Source organism: Heteronotia binoei, chromosome 20, assembly GCF_032191835.1.
Source record: "Heteronotia binoei isolate CCM8104 ecotype False Entrance Well chromosome 20, APGP_CSIRO_Hbin_v1, whole genome shotgun sequence".
Lineage (NCBI taxonomy): Eukaryota > Metazoa > Chordata > Lepidosauria > Squamata > Gekkonidae > Heteronotia > Heteronotia binoei.
In genome coordinates this window covers 34,895,657-34,914,472 of record NC_083242.1, presented here as the reverse complement: position 1 = coordinate 34,914,472, position 18,816 = coordinate 34,895,657, and the positions used below count along the sequence as shown (strand labels likewise).

The window sequence follows — 18,816 nt, the reverse complement described above, 5'->3', positions numbered from 1 at the left end:
GTTCGCTGCAGGTAAGTGTAAGCTCCAAGACAGCCACAGACAAAAAAAACCCACCAAAATCAAGACAACCTCTTACTGGATCATTTCGAGCCATTTGCAAGAATTGATCATTAAACAACTTGGGGTTGGAGTGCGAGGTTTTAATGAGCAAGCTATGTGAGAGATCTCTCTTCTGCAGCTAAAAGGTAACTGCCAATAAAAAGTAGAGACATCACCCTGCCAACAGAAGTCTGTATAGTCAAAGCGATGGCATTCCCAGTAGGAATGTATGGCTGTGAGAGCTGGACCATAAGGAAGGCCGAGCGCAGAAGAATAGATGCTTTTGAGCTGTGGTGCTGGAGAAGAATCCTGAGAGTCCCTTGGACTGCAAGAAGATCAAATCAGTCAGTCCTAAGGGAAATCAACCCTGACTGTTCCCTGGAAGGTCAGATGCTGAAGCTGAAGCTCAAATACTTTGGCCACCCAATGAGAAGGGAGCACTCCCTGGAGAAGACTCTTGAGAGTCCCTTGGACTGCAAGAAGATCCAATCAGTCAGTCCTAAGGGAAATCAACCCTGACTGTTCCCTGGAAGGTCAGATGCTGAAGCTGAAGCTCAAATACTTTGGCCACCCAATGAGAAGGGAGCACTCCCTGGAGAAGACTCTTGAGAGTCCCTTGGACTGCAAGAAGATCCAATCAGTCAGTCCTAAGGGAAATCAACCCTGACTGTTCCCTGGAAGGTCAGATGCTGAAGCTGAAGCTCAAATACTTTGGCCACCCAATGAGAAGGGAGCGCTCCCTGGAGAAGACCCTGATGCTGGGAAAGACAGATGGCAAAAGAAGGGGACTGCAAAAGATGAGATGGCTGGACAGCGTTACTGATGTAACTAATATGAATTTGAGCAGACTTCGGAGGATGGTGGAAGACAGGAGGGCCTGGCGTGACTGGGGTCGAAAAGAGTCGGACTCGACTGTGCGATTGAACAAAAAGATATGGTTGATCAACATTACAAGGAAAAGATATCAGTCAGATGCAAAATAACCCGTTTTGAAGAGCGGCTCCTCCAAATCAAAACGCACCCCCAAACACACACAGCAAGTTGTGATCTTGGTACGCAGGCGTATGCACAGGCCAAAATAACTTGGTGTTGGTATCAAATACATAACAAACTGATAAAAATCTCCTGGCTTTCTTGATCCAAGCCCAGAACAAGACCAGTGGGACCAAAAAGGCAACCAGGTCGGGGTAAGAACCAAGGGGGGTGGCAGCAATTTCCTCAAATCCAACGATGGCATCTCCCAGGTGGCATTTCACGGCTAGCAAGAGGAGAAAGTCTCCCACCAGGATTTTACCTGCTGCCTTACACCCCTGCAGAGCAGGCCGCCCCATTGTTCAAGGCCCACTGCTTCCACAGGAAAGCTTGTGTAAAGCGTGTTTCACACCTGTGTGCACAAGGATTTGATTCTCCGCTGCAGGGCCTGACGTCCAGATCTTCACCCCACGTTGCCCCCCAAATCGGTTGCAGGATTTGAGTTGTGTCATGGGCACTGTGGTCTTCAGCTGTGCTAGAACACACCGGGCGCATGCAAGTCCCAGAACACCGGCAACGTGCAACCCACCTTTTACAAAACTCACAAGGGGTGCATTTTGAGTCTCTCCGCTGCAACTTTCCAATCTGTCTTTTCTCTAGCAGGCCAACTTTCCACCCTCCCTCCCCGAGAAACATTTACAGCTTCTGTTAATGTGTCAGTCTTTCGATTAGCTATCGCCATGGTTTAGCGAGCAGCTTCTATTGAAGCATAATTGCAAAATGTTTCTAGCCTCTGGTTGAAGCAACAAACATCTCCCTGTTCCATCAGCATTTACTGGAAGGGCAGGTGGTCACCCGTAACGAAAAGTTGGGCTTTGCTGATTGATATTATAGAGCAGGGGTGGCCAAACCGCGGTTTGAAAGCCACATGTGGCTCTTTCACACATATTGCGTGGCTCGCAGAGCCCCCACTATCCCATTGGCCAGCTTGGAGAAGGCATTTAAAGTTGCTTTCTTTCAACTTCTCACCCTTTTTTATTTGCCTTTCTTCCTTCCTTGTCTTCCTTCCGGGTTCCGTGTTTCAGAGGCAGGACTCAAACCGGTGGCAAGATTTGGCACAGTCCCTCTGAGAGGCTGTCTGGCCTTTGTAGCTTCAGACCTGGGCACTGCGGGCAGACACTAGAAACCAGGGTGACAGAGGCAATTCCAGCCGCAAAGTGGTTTCACTGGCCAGCCCGCAAGATCGAGGCCGAGCACGACACCATCGCCTCGGCAATGACGCAAACTGTTTTAGTAGACACTCCCTTGCGCAGCACACTTGCTTGGAAGTAAACTCCCTCAGCTTCTCTCGAGGAGCCCTCCATGCAACCCCCCCCTCCCCGCTTAATCTCCCCGCAGCGTGGGAAGGCTGAGCAGCCAGATCGCCGGGTTTGCAGGGACCAGGGGAGCCGGTCTTTCTCGGCTCTGAGTGATCACGAAAGCTCCTCCGATCCCTCAGAGCCAAGAAAAAAAGAGCAGGAGCTAAGATGAGCCAAGATCGTGACGTTTATGTCCCACTCTGACCTCGTACATCAGGAGTGGCCAAACTGTGGCTCGGGAGCCGCGTGTGGCTCTTTCACACACATTGTGTGGCTCTCAAAGCCCCCACCGCCCCATCAGCCAGCTTGGAGAAGGCACGAGGGATGGCGTGAGCGGGGAGGCGATCGCCTCGTTTGCCGACTCCCACGCGTTGGCCCTGTCTGTGTGGCTCTTACATTAAGCACGTTTGGCCACCCCTGACATAACAGGAAGCTGCCTTTTGGCCCATTGCAGTCAGTAATTTTATGGACCCAGGGGGGTCTGATTCAGTAGAAGGCAGCTTCAGATGTTCATATGTGTATAGGGGAGGGACGGTGGCTCAGTGGCAGAGTATCTGCTTGGGAAGCAGAAGGTCCCAGGTTCAATCCCCGGCATCTCCAACTAAAAAGGGTCCAGGCCAGTAGGCGTGAAAAACCTCAGCTTGAGACCCTGGAGAGCCGCTGCCAGTCTGAGGAGACAATACTTTGATGGACCCAGGGTCTGATTCAGTAGAAGGAAGCTTCATATGTGCAGAATTCTAGACAAAATTTCTAAGGGAGGGACGGTGGCTCAGTGGTAGAGCGACTGCTTGGTAAGCGGAAGGTCCCAGGTTCAATCCCTGGCATCTCCAACTCAAAAAAAGGTCCAGGCAAGTAGGCGCGAAAAACCTCAGCTTGAGACCCTGGAGAGCCGCTGCCAGTCTGAGTAGACAAGACTGACTTCGATGGACCAAGGGTTGAATTCAGGATAAGGCAGCTTCATATGTTAAAAAGTAATCAGTCTTTGTAACTGGAGATGCCAGGGAGGGGGGGATTGAACCTGGGACCTTCTGGATGCCAAGCAGAGGCTCTATCACTGACCCACCGGCCCCTCCCCAAAGCTGCTTCTGGAGACCCGGCTTTATGCTCAACAGACAGGAGTGGATGGGTGAACCGGTAGAGGCCGCACTCCCCTCAACAGCTCTAAGCCCCAAGTCCACAAGTCTCACATCAAGAGAGCTCTGTCAGAGACCTTCAAATCACTATTTCCCCCTTAGGTGCCAGCACCCTTCCACCCGAAAGACCACCCAGAGAACAACTGTCAGCGCACACGACGATTCTTTGAAAGCTCATGCACCAAAAAAACAACCCCGAGATTTTATTTTGTTGCAAACAATAAATACCGGTGCATATTTCATATGCTTTTCCTATAAAAGCACTTCTACCCCCCCCAAAAAAACAACCAAAAAGGTCACAGCTGCAGACGACGGCACAAATGTGTGGTTTTTTGGCTTGGCAGACGTGAGAAGCTTCCTGCGACAGCTACTTTTGACATCGGTTCTGAAACCAGCCCTTCCGAAAGCACTTGTTAAAAGCGAGGGGTTTTGGAAACGGGGAATGTCGAATCGAGGAGCCGAGCTCCTTTTGGAGGGCGTGGGTGAGAGGGTGTTGCATTTTTGTGGCACGATCTGCCAAGACCTTCTATGCAAGCCTCAGAGAAGTAGCCACAAGCAGCTCAAGAGCCAGCCTGTGTGGGGCGGGGGGGGGGATTTTGCAGAAGACCTCTTTCCTTGCGGTCTTCATCCCACAAGGTGAAGTTTTCGGGTTCCGGGTGGGCAAGATCCAGGGACGTGGATCCTCTGAGGTTGCTACATGCCCAACTAGGAGAACGACCTCACAGCGAGTGACCAACCTGGTCTTCTGATACCGGTATACTGAGACTGTTCTCCCACGGAACAGAGAAACTACAAATGCTCTTGCACGAGCAACCGTTCTTTTCAAAAACGCCCATCCGGAGCAACCGCCGGATTGTGCCTAGAAGCAGCGCAGCTAACCTAACAGGCTAATTTTTTTTTCCTTAGGTTTTTGTAATTTTTTTTTGGTAAAGTCTTTTTTTCTTCTTCTCAAAAATGGCAAAGGAAAAAAATAGCTTTCGAAATCTCCTCACTAAATTTAAACAGGAGCGACTCAACGGAGCGGGGGAGGGGGGGTTCCCATTGAAATACAAAGGATTAAGCCACGAAGGTTCACAGTTCGAAAAAATGTTCTCTCTGTCTCCAGTTTTGGCCCCTGAATTTCTTCTCTCTCTCTTCCAAAGCCCCCGAGGTTAGTCATCCAGGCCTATATTTCGGAACAGGTACGACATGGACTCCCCGTTGTGGATCCTGCGGATGGCCTCCGAAAGGATCATGCTGATGTCCACAGTCTTAATTTTGGGGCACTGGAGCTTTTGGATTTCGTGCGGAATGGTGTTGGTGACCACCACCTGGGGAAAGAGAGAGAGCGGAAGAGAGCGAGGGAGAGAAAGGAGGTATCAGACACCCGGAAGGAGGAATGGCTTCTCAGCCCCCCGTTCTTCTACCTTCAACGGTGCGGGATCAACACTTTAAAAGAGGGAAATTAAACGCTTTGTAGCTATTGATCGTCTTGCTTGGCGCCAGGACCTGGCCAGCAAACGGAGCAGTGTTCCCTCTAAGCCAGGGGCGTCAAAATCATTTGTTGCGAGGGCCGGAGCTGACATAAATGAGAGCTTGCCGGGCCGGGCCACGGGTGTCGTAAAACGTAACGCAAGTCAACCCCACACGTTCCTGTCTCGTGGCTCTCAAACATCTGATACTTATTGTGTGTGCAGGGCCGGCGCTGGGGTTTCTGCTGTTCCAGGCAGGCTCCACCCCCCCACCCTCCAGTAGGGGAGGGCCCCCAGCGCCAGCCCAAATCGGGCCCTCCTCCTCAAGAGGAGCCCTCCATGCAACCCCACCCCCCTCCCCGCTCAACCTCTGCACAGCGTGGGAAAGCTGAGCAGTCGGGGAGCCGGTCTTTCTCGGCTCTGAATGATCGCGGAAGCTCCTTCGATCCCTCAAGAGCTGAGAAAAATGAGCAGCAGCTACGATGAGCGTCCTTCTGCCAGGCGGCTCCCTGATCTTACAGGCGTGACAGGTCGTTTATTCTACCCCACCTTATCTCCCGTGAAGCCAGGCTGCCGGCTTACCTCGTCGATGGCAGACTCCTCTATCAACCGGGGGGCGTCCGAGGAAAGGAGGCCGTGGGTGGCCATGACAAAAATCTTGTACGCGCCCCGTTCTTTGAGAGTCTCGGCGGCAGCCAGGAAGCTGTCCACGTCGTCAATAATGTCATCCTGCTCCGAAAGGGAAACGGAAGACGGACGGTCAGAATGTCCTGAGCAACAAGACGGCCAGATGGAGAGATACGCAACCGGGAGTTAAGTGACACTCGGCACATGCTCAGACGCACTGCTATACCCCTGTGTATTGCAGGACGGAGCCCTGGCCCTGGGGAAGAGGTATGGGGGGTCAAGGACCGATGGCCGTCCTTCGCTGCATTTCACCCAACTCCAACTGTGCTCTTGCTACATACAATGGAGTGTGGAGGGGAGGGAAATTATTTGAGAACTGAATGAAAGAACGTTGCTTCTAGAGATGTCGTGTGGACCAGTCGGACAATTACTTTTACCAGAACAAGATACAGTGATCTGTCCTGAGCAGTGTTCCATCTAAGCTGAGTTAACATGCGCTAGCTCACAGTTTTTTAGCCTCTGGCTCACACATCTTTGTCTCGGCTCAGGAAAAATGGCCCCAGAGCAAGCTAATTTATGCAGCTCAGAACTTTAACGCCTGTAGTTCACAAAACAGAATTCTTGCTCACAAGACTATGCAGCTTAGAGAGAGTATTGGTCCTAAAAAGCCTCTTCAGGGCTCTTCAATGAGAAGATGATGACGATATTGGATTTATATCCCTCCCTATACTCTGAATCTCAGAGTGGCTTACAATCTCCTTTCCCTTGCTCCCCCACAGCAGACGCCCTGTGAGGTGGGTGGGGCTGAGAGGGCTCTCACAGCAGCTGCCCTTTCAAGGACAGCTTCTGCTAGAGCTATGGCTGACCCAAAGCCATTCCAGCAGGTGCAAGTGGAGGAGTGGGGAATTCAAACCCAGTTCTCCCAGATAAGAGTCTGCACACTTAACCACTACACCAAACTGGCCCTTTTAAGGACAACCTCTGCCAGAGCTATGGCTGACTCAAGGCCATTCCAGCAGCTGCAAGTGGAGGAGTGGGGAATCAAACCCAGTTCTCCCAGATAAGAGAGCTATGGCTGACCCAAGGCCATTCCAGCAGCTGCAAGTGGAGGAGTGGGGAATCAAACCCAGTTCTCCCAGATAAGAGAGCTATGGCTGACCCAAGGCCATTCCAGCAGCTGCAAGTGAAGGAGTGGGGAATCAAACCCAGTTCTCCCAGGTAAGACAGCTATGGCTGACCCAAGGCCATCCCAGCAGCTGCAAGTGGAGGAGTGGGGAATCAAACCCGGTTCTCCCAGATAAGAGAGCTATGGCTGACCCAAGGCCATTCCAGCAGGTGCAAGTGGAGGAGTGGGGAATTCAAACCCAGTTCTCTCAGATAAGAGTCCACACACTTAACCACGACACCAAACTGGCCCTTTCCAAGGACAACCTCTGCCAGAGCTCTGGTTGACCCAAGGCCATTCCAGCAGGTGCAAGTGGAGGAGTGGGGAATTCAAACCCGGTTCTCCCAGATAAGAGTCTGCGCACCTAACCACTACACCAAACCACTACACTATGCTCCCCAGAGAGTGTCCATATTGTATTATTTGATTAGATATACAAAATTATGCCACCTTCTCCGGGACCCTGCCCAAAGTGGGACACAAGATTAAGAACAAAAGGAGGTATTAATAAAAATGCAACAGCAGACAATGGCAAATCACCGCTGTTCATCTCTTGCCTTGACCAGGAGGGTCAGAAACCTGACCTCATCACACTTCAAAAGCTTGGATTGTCCTTGGATGGGAGCCCAACAAGGAAGCCCAGGGTTGCTACGCAGAGGCAGGCAACGGGGAACCACCTTTCGTCTCTTGCCTTGAAAAACCCTAGAGGTCACCGTAAGTCCAGTCCAACATGAGAGCACTTTGCACTCACCACCCAACAAGGTAAGCTGACGAAAGCTGCTACGTACCACAATGATGGCTATTCTTCCTCCCACGTCTCCGACAACTGTGATGGGCGGCTTCTCTTTTGGGATCAGCACTGGTCAAGACGGGGGGAAGGGAAAAGCAAAGAGCACATCACAGGGCCTAAATTTCGCTGGAAATGCTCTGCTTGTCTACGAATTGTTAACTTTCCACGCCCTCCCCCCCGGCCCCGCCTCCATCCCGTCCTCATTCTGCCCAGCAAGAACTGTGACAATTTAAAAAAAAAAACCCTCAACTGATTTGCATTTATAAATCTGAATGAGAAAGGACACCCGAAGAGCCAAGCGCACAAAAATGGTGCCCTGGGGAAGCCTGAAATCCTTTTCAGGGGAGATCAGAAATGAAATTAGCTCACGGGAGGGGGAAATGGCCTTCCATCAAGCTTTTTTTTGTAGCAGGAACTTCTTTGCATATTAGGCTACACCCCCCTGAGGTAGCCAATCCTTTTGGAGCTTCCAGTAGGCCCTGTACAAAGAGCCCTAAGCTCTTGGAGGACCGGCTGCATAAGAGGGGTGTGGCCTAATATGCAAAGGAGCTCCTGCTACAAAAACCAGCCCTGCTCTCTCCCATCCCATTTTCCTTCCATCACAAAGATTTCTTTTCCTTTAAAAGGAAAGCCAAAGATTGGGACTTCTCTTTTCATTTCTGCAGACCGTGGACCATTTCAAACTATCTCTAAGGCCCCCAGAGCCATCACCTCGACAGCTACCCTCTAAGACGAGGTTTCAAACCTATAGTCCATCCAGAGCTCTTACCAACTGGTCATTACTTTTATTGCCAAACGGCTAAGATTATACACTTTGTCTCTATGGACTGTTCCAGAGTGAATGAGTAATGGGAAGTGGAACTGCAAGCTGGAGCATCGGAGAGATACTTTAAGAGAGATTCACACTGCTTAAGTGTGAATGTCTTAAGCATGTTTGTATTTTCAGTTAAAAAAACAGCATCAACATTAACTGGGTTTGCCTATTTCCTTTATAAAGTTTCTATCTTCGCTACCCCGCTATGTATAATCAAAAAGAAACCTCCCTTTTTAAAAAAAATACTCCACAAATATATTGTATATCAAAAACAGTCATGCAAAGAGAGAGAGAAAAAAAAATGTTTCATATTTAATTTCAATGGTTGGAACCAGTGTTCCCTCTAAGCTGAGGTAGCATGAGCTAGCTCACAGATTTTTAGCCTCCGGCTCACCCATTTTTGTCTTAACTCAGGAAGGATGGCCCCAGAGCGTACTAACTGATGCAGGAGCTCACAACTTTAATGCCAGGAGCTCACAAAGTAGAATTTTCGCTCACAAGACTCTGCGGCTTAGAACGCTGGTTGGAACATATTCTCTTTGCATGACTATTTTTGACGTGTATTATATTTGCGACGTATCTATTATTGAGATCATAAATTTTATACTTAACGCAATATTTATTAACTTGAGAAAATGTCTGTAAAATTTATTTAAAGATACACATATTCTTTTTAGAAAAAGAACATTCTTTTGGGGTATGAAAACGGGAAGGCAGCCGGAAAAGAGGAAGATCGAGCTTCAGACGATTTGACTCAGCAAAAGAAGCCACAAGGGCCTGCGGTTTGCAAGACCGGAGCAAGGCTGTTAACGAAAGGACATTCCGGAGTTCACAGAGGGTCGCCGTCAGTCAGAAGTGACTTGAGGGCACACAACACAAACACACTCCCTGTCCACAAGTTGGGAGTTACACTCCTAAATAGAGAAAAGTCAGGAGTGAGTGGAAAGTACCTGGAGGAAAACCCACAGGCCTGAACTGTGGTAGCCTTACCAAACTTGTAGCCAATCGCTAGTCTCCTTTTAAGATGCCTGTACTGACCGATACATACACACAGGGCTTGAATTCAGCAGGAGCTCACAGGAGAACAGCTCCTGAACCTCCAGCCAGGGTCTGCATGCAGTGGGGAGTTCTCACCCCGCTGTGCACAGATCCCAGGGCATATGGAAACGAGATATGCTACTGAGCACCTGCACCTTTCCCCCTACAAAACGACCCCTGCGCATACACACACCTTTAACACGAGGTCACTTACTCGGTATCTCTAAGCTGGGGTGAATGGCAGCAATGTTTTTGGCAGTTGGGGGTGAGTGACGTCCATCCACGAGATCTGACTCCGCATCTTGGGCCTCTCCGTGTATGACTGCAATCCCCAGCCGCAAACGCTCGGCAAACGACTGCGCCCTGCGGCCAAGAGACATTTGTTTAAAAAAAAACATTTCAAATGAAAACGCAGAAGATGGCTGGTTTCGGCTTTCTGGCTGTAGTTTTTGCTACTGCCAAGTCAGGTAAGAGCCAGTTTGGTGTAGTGGTGAAGTGTGCAGACTCTTATCTGGGAGAATCGGGTTTGATTTCCCACTCCTCCACTTGCACCTGCTAGCATGGCCTTGGGTCAGCCATAGCTCTGGCAGAGGTTTTCCTTGAAAGGGCAGCTGATGTGAGAGCCCTCTCCAGCCCCACCCACCTCACAGGGTGTTTGTTGTGGGAGAGGAAGGGAAAGGAGATTGTGAGCCGCTCTGAGACTCTTCGGAGTGGAGGGCGGGATATAAATCCAATATCTTCATCTACCTCACAGGGTGTCTGTTGTGGGAGAGGAAGATAAAGGAGATTGTGAGCCGCTCTGGGACTCTTCGGAGTGGAGGGAGGGATATAAATCCAATATCTTCATCTACCTCACAGGGTGTCTGTTGTGGGGGAGGAAGGGAAAGGAGATTGTGAGCCGCTCTGAGACTCTTTGGAGTGGAGGGCGGGATATAAATCCAATATCTTCATCTACCTCACAGGGTGTCTGTTGTGGGGGAGGAAGGGAAAGGAGATTGTGAGCCGCTCTGAGACTCTTTGGAGTGGAGGGTGGGATATAAATCCAGTATCTTCATCTACCTCACAGGGTGTCTGTTGTGGGGGAGGAAGGGAAAGGAGATTGTGAGCCGCTCTGAGACTCTTTGGAGTGGAGGGCGGGATATAAATCCAATATCTTCATCTACCTCACAGGGTGTCTGTTGTGGGGGAGGAAGGGAAAGGAGATTGTGAGCCGCTCTGAGACTCTTCGGAGTGGAGGGCGGGATATAAATCCAGTATCTTCATCTACCTCACAGGGTGTCTGTTGTGGGGGAGGGAGGTAAAGGAGATTGTGAGCCGCTCTGAGACTCTTCGGAGTGGAGGGCGGGATATAAATCCAATATCTTCATCTACCTCACAGGGTGTCTGTTGTGGGGGAGGAAGGTAAAGGAGATTGTGAGCCGCTCTGAGACTCTTCGGAGTGGAGGGCGGGATATAAATCCAATATCTTCATCTACCTCACATGGTGTCTGTTGTGGGGGAGGGAGGTAAAGGAGATTGTGAGCCGCTCTGAGACTCTTCGGAGTGGAGGGCGGGATATAAATCCAATATCTTCATCTACCTCACAGGGTGTCTGTTGTGGGGGAGGGAGGTAAAGGAGATTGTAGGCCGCTCTGAGACTCTTCAGAGTGGAGGGTGGGATATAAATCCAATATCATCATCTTCTTCTAAGATATATTTTTCATTATTCAGTTAGAATTTCAAAAAAAATTCCCAGCACATTTTGCCAACGGGCTTCGTCAGGGGAATCTGTTTTGTCTTGCAGTCATGCTTCAAAAGAAGTACAAAATCAGCATCAGATTGTCACTGGAGGAAACTTTACTTCCAGAGACAAATCGCTGCTGATCTTGTACTCCTTTTGAAAAATAACTGCAAGACAAACATATTCCTAGACTAAGCCCGTTGGTGAAATGCATAGGGCATTTTAAAAGAAATTTTAACAGAGTAATAAAATATATTTCTACCTGACTTTGCACCACTAGCCTTGGCTTTATTTTTTATCTCCTATGACTGGTGCAGCCCTTTTTATTTTCTTCTTGGCTTTGCTACTGCAATGTATTCTTTGCTTCCATTGTTAGCTGCTCTGATTAGCCTTCTCCAGTAGGGAGAATCACACAAATATTTTTAGCCTCTTGGATATTAGCAAGTCTAAGAACTCCTGGTTCTGGCCAAAACCACCTGCAAAGAGCCAAGGTTTTCAAATAATAATACGATTTTCAAACAATAATAATACTAATAAATAAAACCGCTTTTGAGTGAGCTTTAAAAAAAAAACCAAAGCAAATGGACTACAAGTTATATTACTGGAAAGGATACTACTGTTGGTTTACTTTTGGTCATTAAAAGGACACTTGAATTTGGATTTTCGAAGGTTGAAGTAAAAAAATACAAAACACTTAAAAAAAAACCCATTAAAACCAAAACAAATCATCGAAACAAATAAACACAAGCAAAAAAACACAAACATTAAAACAACAATTCTTTTTTTTAATTTTTTTTTATTAAAAACATACATAGCACACAACAAACAAAACAAACAAGTGACCTTTCGGCTGGATCATACCAGTGACGGGGCTTTTCTTGTAGCAGGAACTCCTTTGCATGTTAGGCCACACACCCCTGATGTAGCCAGTCCTCCAAGAGCTTACAGGGCTCTTAGTACAAGGCCTACTGTAAGCTCCAGGAGGATTGGCTACATCAGGGGAGGTGTGGCCTAATATGCAAAGGAGTTCCTGCTACAAAAAAAAGCCTTGGGCTTAGTAGAGACTCCACGTTCTAAAGCAATGTGCCTCAAATAAATAGAAATTGTCAGGGAATGAACAGTGGCAGGTGGCTCTTCCGGCTTTGGGCTTCTCATCGCTTTCTAAGTGACCTTTCTGCTGGATCAAACCAGTGACGGGGCTTTTCTTGTAGCAGGAACTCCTTTGCATGTTAGGCCACGCCCCTCTGATGTAGCCAGTCCTCCAAGAGCTTACAGGGCTCTTAGTACAAGGCCTACTGTAAGCTCCAGGAGGATTGGCTACATCAGGGGAGGTGTGGCCTAATATGCAAAGGAGTTCTTGCTACAAAAAAAGCCCTGCTTATAACAAATCTGTAATGCAGATCACTGTTTTCACTCCTACACAGCAGGCAGGGGCTCAGGCTGAGGCAGAGAGACTGCCCCGCCTAATACGACTTAGAAAGTTCACAGAGCAGGAACAATCCAACCCAGGGAGGTCTCAATCTGCACTCAATTCAAGTCCGCTTGCGGAGAGGGCGGGAGAGAAGTCTAATGTAAGTCAAGAAATACAATAAATAAATTTCTCTCTCCCAGCCGCTTTGCCACAGCGGCTCTCAAGCGAAGGACAAAGAAAATGTGTGTATTCTTCTACGGCTGCAGGAGTTTCGAAAACAAACATTACCGACCTTTTGGCGGAGGCGGGAGATTTGGCCACGATCACAGCATTCCTGTAGTCTGGAATCTGTAACACGAAAAGAGAACAAATGCCATTTTTTTACATCTCACATCTTCGGTGGGAAATGCAAGATACGCCGCCCGGTGCGGGAGCAAAACAAACTCCTGGCGCAATCGGGAAGCGTGCTTTCTCAGCTCCAGCACTGGATGTATGGAGAGAGAGAGAGACCGATCCCTTCCGTGCAACCGGCTGGGAGACTGGAGACAGGGTACAGCTCACCTCCTCTTGGATATACTGCAGTAAAAATGGGGACGCTCTCAGGTTGTCGACGGGAACGTTGAAGAAACCTTGGATTTCTTTTTGATGCAGGTCCATGGTGATCAGGTGAGTCAGACCTTTGGGAGAGCAGAGAGAGAATACCTATTTTACAGTAAGAATAAAGGAAGAGCCCTGCTGGGACAGACCAGGGAGGGTCCATCTAGTCCAGCCTCCTTTCTGACACAATGGCCAACCAGTCCCTCTGCAGGGCCAACAACAGGGCAGAGAGGCCGAGGCCTCCCTCTGATAAGAACATCAGGAGAGCCCTGCTGGGACAGACCAGGGAGAGTCCATCTAGTCCAGCATCCTGCCTCACAAAGGGGCCAATCAGTTTCTTTGGAGGGCCAACAAAAGGGCCGAGAGGCCGACGCCTACTGGCACCTAGCAAAATTCCGTCTTGTACCCAGCCAGGACTCAAGAGGAAGCTGCCTTCTACTGAATCCAACCACCAACTGAGGTCAGTATTGCCTACTCAACTGGCAGCGGCTCTCCAGGGTTTCAAGGCTGAGGCCCTTTCACGTCACCTCTGCCCAGTCCTTTCAACTGGAGTTGCCGGGGATTGAAGCTGGGACCTTTTCCATGCCGAGAAGAGGCTCCGCCCCTGAGCCACTGATCCTCCCCTCCCCTGCTTGGACCCAACAAACTGACCAAATATTCAGCCCTTGGGGCAGAAGACACAGTTGGAAGGCACCTGCTATTGTTGGGGCTCAGTTTGACCAGTGCCCAGAAGGAAAGAACGCCCACGGAAAGCCACCTTCAGTTCTGCAATGGAATAAAAGCAGCGTGCTCTCCCACTGCCCAACCTTTCGCCGGCTTCTTTGATTGGCCAGACAGTCAGGAGGGCCTCTCCTTGCGACGACCTCAATTCCTGGGGCAGGAACGCAGGGGAGAAGGCAGCCCTTCAGACAGCCTAGCCCAGGGGTGGCCAAACTGTGGCTCAGGTGCCGCCATGTCCAAGCCCCCACCACCCTGTCAGCTGGCTAGGAAAAGGCATTCCTCTCTTTAAATCGCTTCGCCAAGCCAAGCCGGCTGGCGGCTCGGGAAATGCATTTAAAGTTGCTTTCTTTCAGCTTCCCCCTCCCCCATCTATTTGCCTGCCTGCCTCCCCACCTTCCTTCCCGACTCTCAAAACACTGGATATTCGTGTCTGGTGGCTCTCAAAGATCTGGCATGCATTCTTGTCTGAACTCCAGACAACAGATCTTTCTCCCCATCCTGGAGAAAATAACTGATCTGGAGAGTGGACTGTATGGTATTATATTTCCAAGGCCTCTCTCTTTCTTGACAAAAGCAGCCTGGGTTGCCTAGCACTCCTACCAGGGCCTGGCTTCCCTGGGTATTTCTGTGGCCTTTGGAGGCTGCATGCGCTAGGAGGCCGTTTGTGAGGCTGCAGTAGCTCTGCAGCCCTTTCTGAGGTTGGTTGACAGAGAGGACACAGAGAACAGCACGTTGCTTCACGTTAAGCGAGTCTGGCCATCCCTGCCCTGGACCCGAGTCGTGTCGGGCTTTCGACAGAAGCCAGTCCTAGCGCAGACGGATGCACGAAGTGAAGCGCTTCTCCGAAGGACCCCCCCGTCCCGTCCCCCACCGCTCCGCGTTCTCACCCGCTTTGCACATCATGGAGGCCAGCAGCTTGGAGACGATGGAGCCCCTCTTCCGCATCTTGCACTGCTTGCTGTAGGGGAAGTAGGGAACCACTCCGATGATGCTTTTGGCACAGGAGGTCTTGCAGGCGTACACCATGATCAGGAGTTCCATGATGATCGTGTTCACGTCCCTGCAACGAGAGAAGGCTCTGGGTCTTTCGCCAGACCTTTCGCTTGCCAAAAGAGGCCTCCTGGCTGACGGGATTTCTAGCGGAAAGGTCCTCCGCGCACCAGAGAAGGAAGGGGGAGCGCCAAATCTTTGCCCGGCCAAAAATTCCCAAGCACGCCACTGCGCCGAATGCGGTGTTTTTTTTTCCAAAAGCGGCAATTTATATGCTTCTCTCTCCGCTTTGAGGATAAACTATACCGCTGTGTGCAGGTCACAGCGTCTGCTGCTGTAAGCGGGCTAATCTTCTCGTCGTACGTAATCCTTGCTTCATGTAATGAAGGCCCCGACCTGGTGGAATCGGCTTCCCGTGGAGATTCAGGCCCTACCGGATTGACTTCCATTCCGTAGGGCCTGTAAAATGGAGCTGTTCCACCAGGCTTTCGGCTGAGGCAAGCGGACGTCCTTTACTGATTTGGTCCTCATAACCAATGAGTCTGCCACCTCTGCTCTACAGGGTGACCGTAAGTCAGCTCTGACTCGAGGGCAAAAAGATAAAATAAATCCAATATTGCTCCTTGATCTAGAATATAAAAAAATGGGAGAAATTAACTGCATGAGCAGCGTATGAAAAACTCAAATTCCACTGGTCGCTGAACAAATCCATGTTTGTGGCATCGGAAGCGAGCTCTTTGTCACTCCCCACGCGTTGAACTTGGATGTTATGAAACCAACAGCAACTGTGCAGGGAAATATGACTATTACATCACCTGCGCTCTTGGGGATGGGAGCGTTTTCCTACCCGTGGCACGTACCTTTCAACAGCGAGAAAAATGTTCTCCGCTGAAGTCCACGTGTTTGCGCCAGCCGACTGACAACCGTAGCATGTCACTTTGGCACCTGCCAGTCACCTTTTGTGGAAATCTATGGCACTGTTCTTTATCCCCCCAAAGTTAAGTCATTTAGAACGTTTGCTAATGCACAAGTGACCATGTTAAGAACCTCAGAAGAGCCCTGCTGGATCAGACGACCAGTGAGGGTCCATCCAATCCAGCATCCTGTCTCACACAGTGGCCCACCAGTTCCTCTAGAGGGCCAACAACAGGACATGGAGGCCGAGGCCTTCATAAGAACCCTGCTGGGTCAGACCAGGGAGGGTCCATCTAGTCCAGCCTCCTGTCTCACACAGTGCCCAACCAGTTCCTCTGGAGGGCCAGCAATAGGACACAGCAGCAAAGCCCTACCCGTGATTCTGCCCCCTGCCTCTAGGAGTCAGAGGATGAGTGCCTCAGAATGGGGGGGCTCCCCTCAGTCACCCTGACTAGTAGCCACTGATAGAACGATCCTCCATAAATCTATCTAATCCCCCTTTACAGCTGTTGATTCCAGTAGCCATCACCAATGTTCCCTCTAAGCTGCAGAGTCTTGTGAGCAAAAATTCTACTTTGTGAGCTACTGGCATGAAAGCTGTGAGCTGCTGCATAAATTAGGGTGCTCTGGGGTCATTCTTCTTTAGCTAAGACAAAAATGTGTGAGCTGGAGACTAAAAATATGTGAGCTAGCTCACTCTAACTCAGCTTAGAGGGAACACTGGCCATCACTACATCCTCTGACAGCAAATTCCACATTTCAATCACTCTCTGTGTAAAGTAGTATCTCCTTTTGACTATCCTGAAGCTACTGGCCGTCAGCTTCATTGGATGCCCTTGAGTTCTAGTACTTGGGGAGGAGAAGAAAAAGTTCTCTTGGTCCACTCTCTCTATCCCGCGCATAATTTTCTAAGCTTCTATCATGTCCCCCCCTTAATTGTATCTTTTCAAAACTGAAAAGTCCCAGATTCTTCAGCCTTTCCTCAAAGGAGCCAGTTTGCTGTAGTGGTTAAGTGCACGGGAGAACGGGGTTTGAATCCCCACTCCTCCACTTGCAGCTGCTGGAATGGCCTTGGGTCAGCCATAACTCTCACAGAGCAGTCCTTGAAAGGGCAGCTGCTCTGAGAGCTCTCTCAGCCCCACCTACCTCACAGGGTGTCTGTTGTGGGGGAGGAAGGGAAAGGAGATGGTGAGCTGCAGAGACTCTGAGATTCAGAGTCGAGGGTGGGATACAAATCCAATGTCGTCGTCTTCTTCTAGGGAAGGTGCTCCAACCACCCACTCCCCCAATCATCTTTGTTGCTTTCCTTTGTACTTTTTCCAGCTCTGCAATGTCCTTTTTTGATATATGGTGACCAGAATGGTACAGAGTATTCCAAAAGAGGCCACACCATAAATCGTTGTTCTTAGAGAATGACACGTAGAAGCTCTGCTAAAAATTAGAACTGCCAAAGAAGAACATTTTTAAAGCAAACTAACATCTTCTGCACACTGCCATGGGGGGAAAACGCAGTACAGTCCCTTTGCCTAAACAGGCTTATAGGCCTAGACATATAAAGAGACAGGAGGCATTTTAAATATAATTCCCCTGTCTTCAAACACTTTAAAGTCAATGCCATCTCTAAACTGAGTGGTCAACATAATATTTTAAGAGCCGGTGCAACAAAAGGTGATGCCCAGCAACACAGCAAAAATTATTAAAAGGATTAGGGGAGGGATGGTGGCTCAGTGGTAGAGCATCTGCTTGGTAAGCAGAAGGTCCCAAGTTCAATCCCCGGCATCTCCAACTCAAAAGGGTCCAGGCAAGTGGGTGTGAAAAAACCTCCGCTTGAGACCCTGGAGAGCGGCTGCCAGTCAGAGCAGACAATACTGACCTTGATGGACCGAGGGTCTGGTTCACAAGTCAGCTTCATGTGTGAAAGCTGACTATTCCACACAATGCAAAAGAAAATCTGGCAATGAGATACACACATCCACCCATACAAGACATATATTAGAGGAGGGACGGTGGCTCAGTGGCAGAGCATCTGAGGAGACAATACTTTGATGGACCCAGGGTCTGATTCAGTAGAAGGTAGCTTCATATGTTCAGAATTCTAGACAAAATTTCTAAGGGAGGGACGGCGGCTCAGTGGTAGAGCAACTGCTTGGTAAGCAGAAGGTCCCAGGTTCAACCCCCGGCATCTCCAACTAAAAAGGGTCCAGGCAAAGAGGCGTGAAAAACCTCAGCTTGAGACCCTGGAGAGCCGCTGCCAGTCTGAGTAGACAATACTGACATTGATGGACCAAAGGTCTGATTCAGTATAAGGCAGCTTCATATGTTCATCAGGGAAGGGACGGTGGCTCAGTGGTCGAGCATCTGCTTGGTAAACAAAAGGTCCCAGGTTCAATCCCCAGCATCTCCAACTAAAAAGGGTCCAGGCAAAGAGGCGTGAAAAACCTCAGCTTGAGACCCTGGAGAGCAGCTGCCAGTCTGAGTAGACAAGACTGACTTTGATGGACCAAAGAGGGTCTGATTCAGTATAAGGCAGCTTCATAGGTTCATATATGTTCAAAACAAAACAGAAATGAAAAGACTGCAGGCACAGCGCCATTCTGCCCCGCTACCCATGAAATAACACCTTGCAGCGGACTGCATCGCCCGAACAGAGGCCTGCTGTCACTCACTTGGACACCGTCTGGATGATGAAGACGTCTTTCCCTCTCACGGACTCTTGGATCTGAACTCTCGTTTCTGCCAAGAGAGACCACGAGATCAAGCACCTGAAGGAGCGAAGGGCAGCTTACGAAAGCTCCTACCCCGGCCACACGTTTTGTTAATCTTTAAGATGCTTCTGGACTCTTGCTCTTTTCTACCGCTGGTCTAAGAGAAGGAGCCGCCTCTTACCAGAGGAAGCCAAGAGACGATAAGCTGATGGAACAGTGGTGTACAGAGGCTGCTCAAAACTATAGGAGGGAAATGCTGCCCAAGCATGAGGCTGGTTACCCGGGGAAGGAGAAGATTACACTACACGTCCCTCTGGTCTCATCCAGGAGGAGTCTTCCATGTTTTCCCCCTGCAGTACCAGGCAGAGTAA

The 18,816-nt window shown here is 49.6% G+C and overlaps 1 protein-coding gene across 1 annotated transcript; it reads right to left on the bottom strand.

Moving 5' to 3' along the window:
• Positions 1-3,667: 3,667 nt before the first annotated feature.
• Positions 3,668-18,496, bottom strand: PRPSAP2 (phosphoribosyl pyrophosphate synthetase associated protein 2). The gene is made up of 8 exons (XM_060260870.1): positions 18,407-18,496; positions 14,723-14,895; positions 13,080-13,195; positions 12,811-12,866; positions 9,602-9,750; positions 7,534-7,604; positions 5,536-5,682; positions 3,668-4,812 (listed from the first exon to the last, which is right to left on the bottom strand). Exons 2-8 carry the CDS (start codon positions 14,874-14,876, stop codon positions 4,654-4,656), a joined length of 852 nt encoding a protein of 283 aa, XP_060116853.1. The 5' UTR covers positions 14,877-14,895; positions 18,407-18,496; the 3' UTR covers positions 3,668-4,653.
• Positions 18,497-18,816: the final 320 nt, after the last annotated feature.

Coding starts and splice junctions, on each gene's coding strand:
- PRPSAP2 (XM_060260870.1), bottom strand. CDS start 14,876: ATGGAACTCCTGATCATGGTGTACGCCTGCAAGACCTCCTGTGCCAAA. Junction 12,867..13,079: donor TGCAGTATATCCAAGAGGAG/GTGAGCTGTACC, acceptor TTCGTGTTACAG/ATTCCAGACTACAGGAATGC. Junction 7,605..9,601: donor CCCCAGCTTAGAGATACCGA/GTAAGTGACCTC, acceptor CGTCTTGACCAG/TGCTGATCCCAAAAGAGAAG.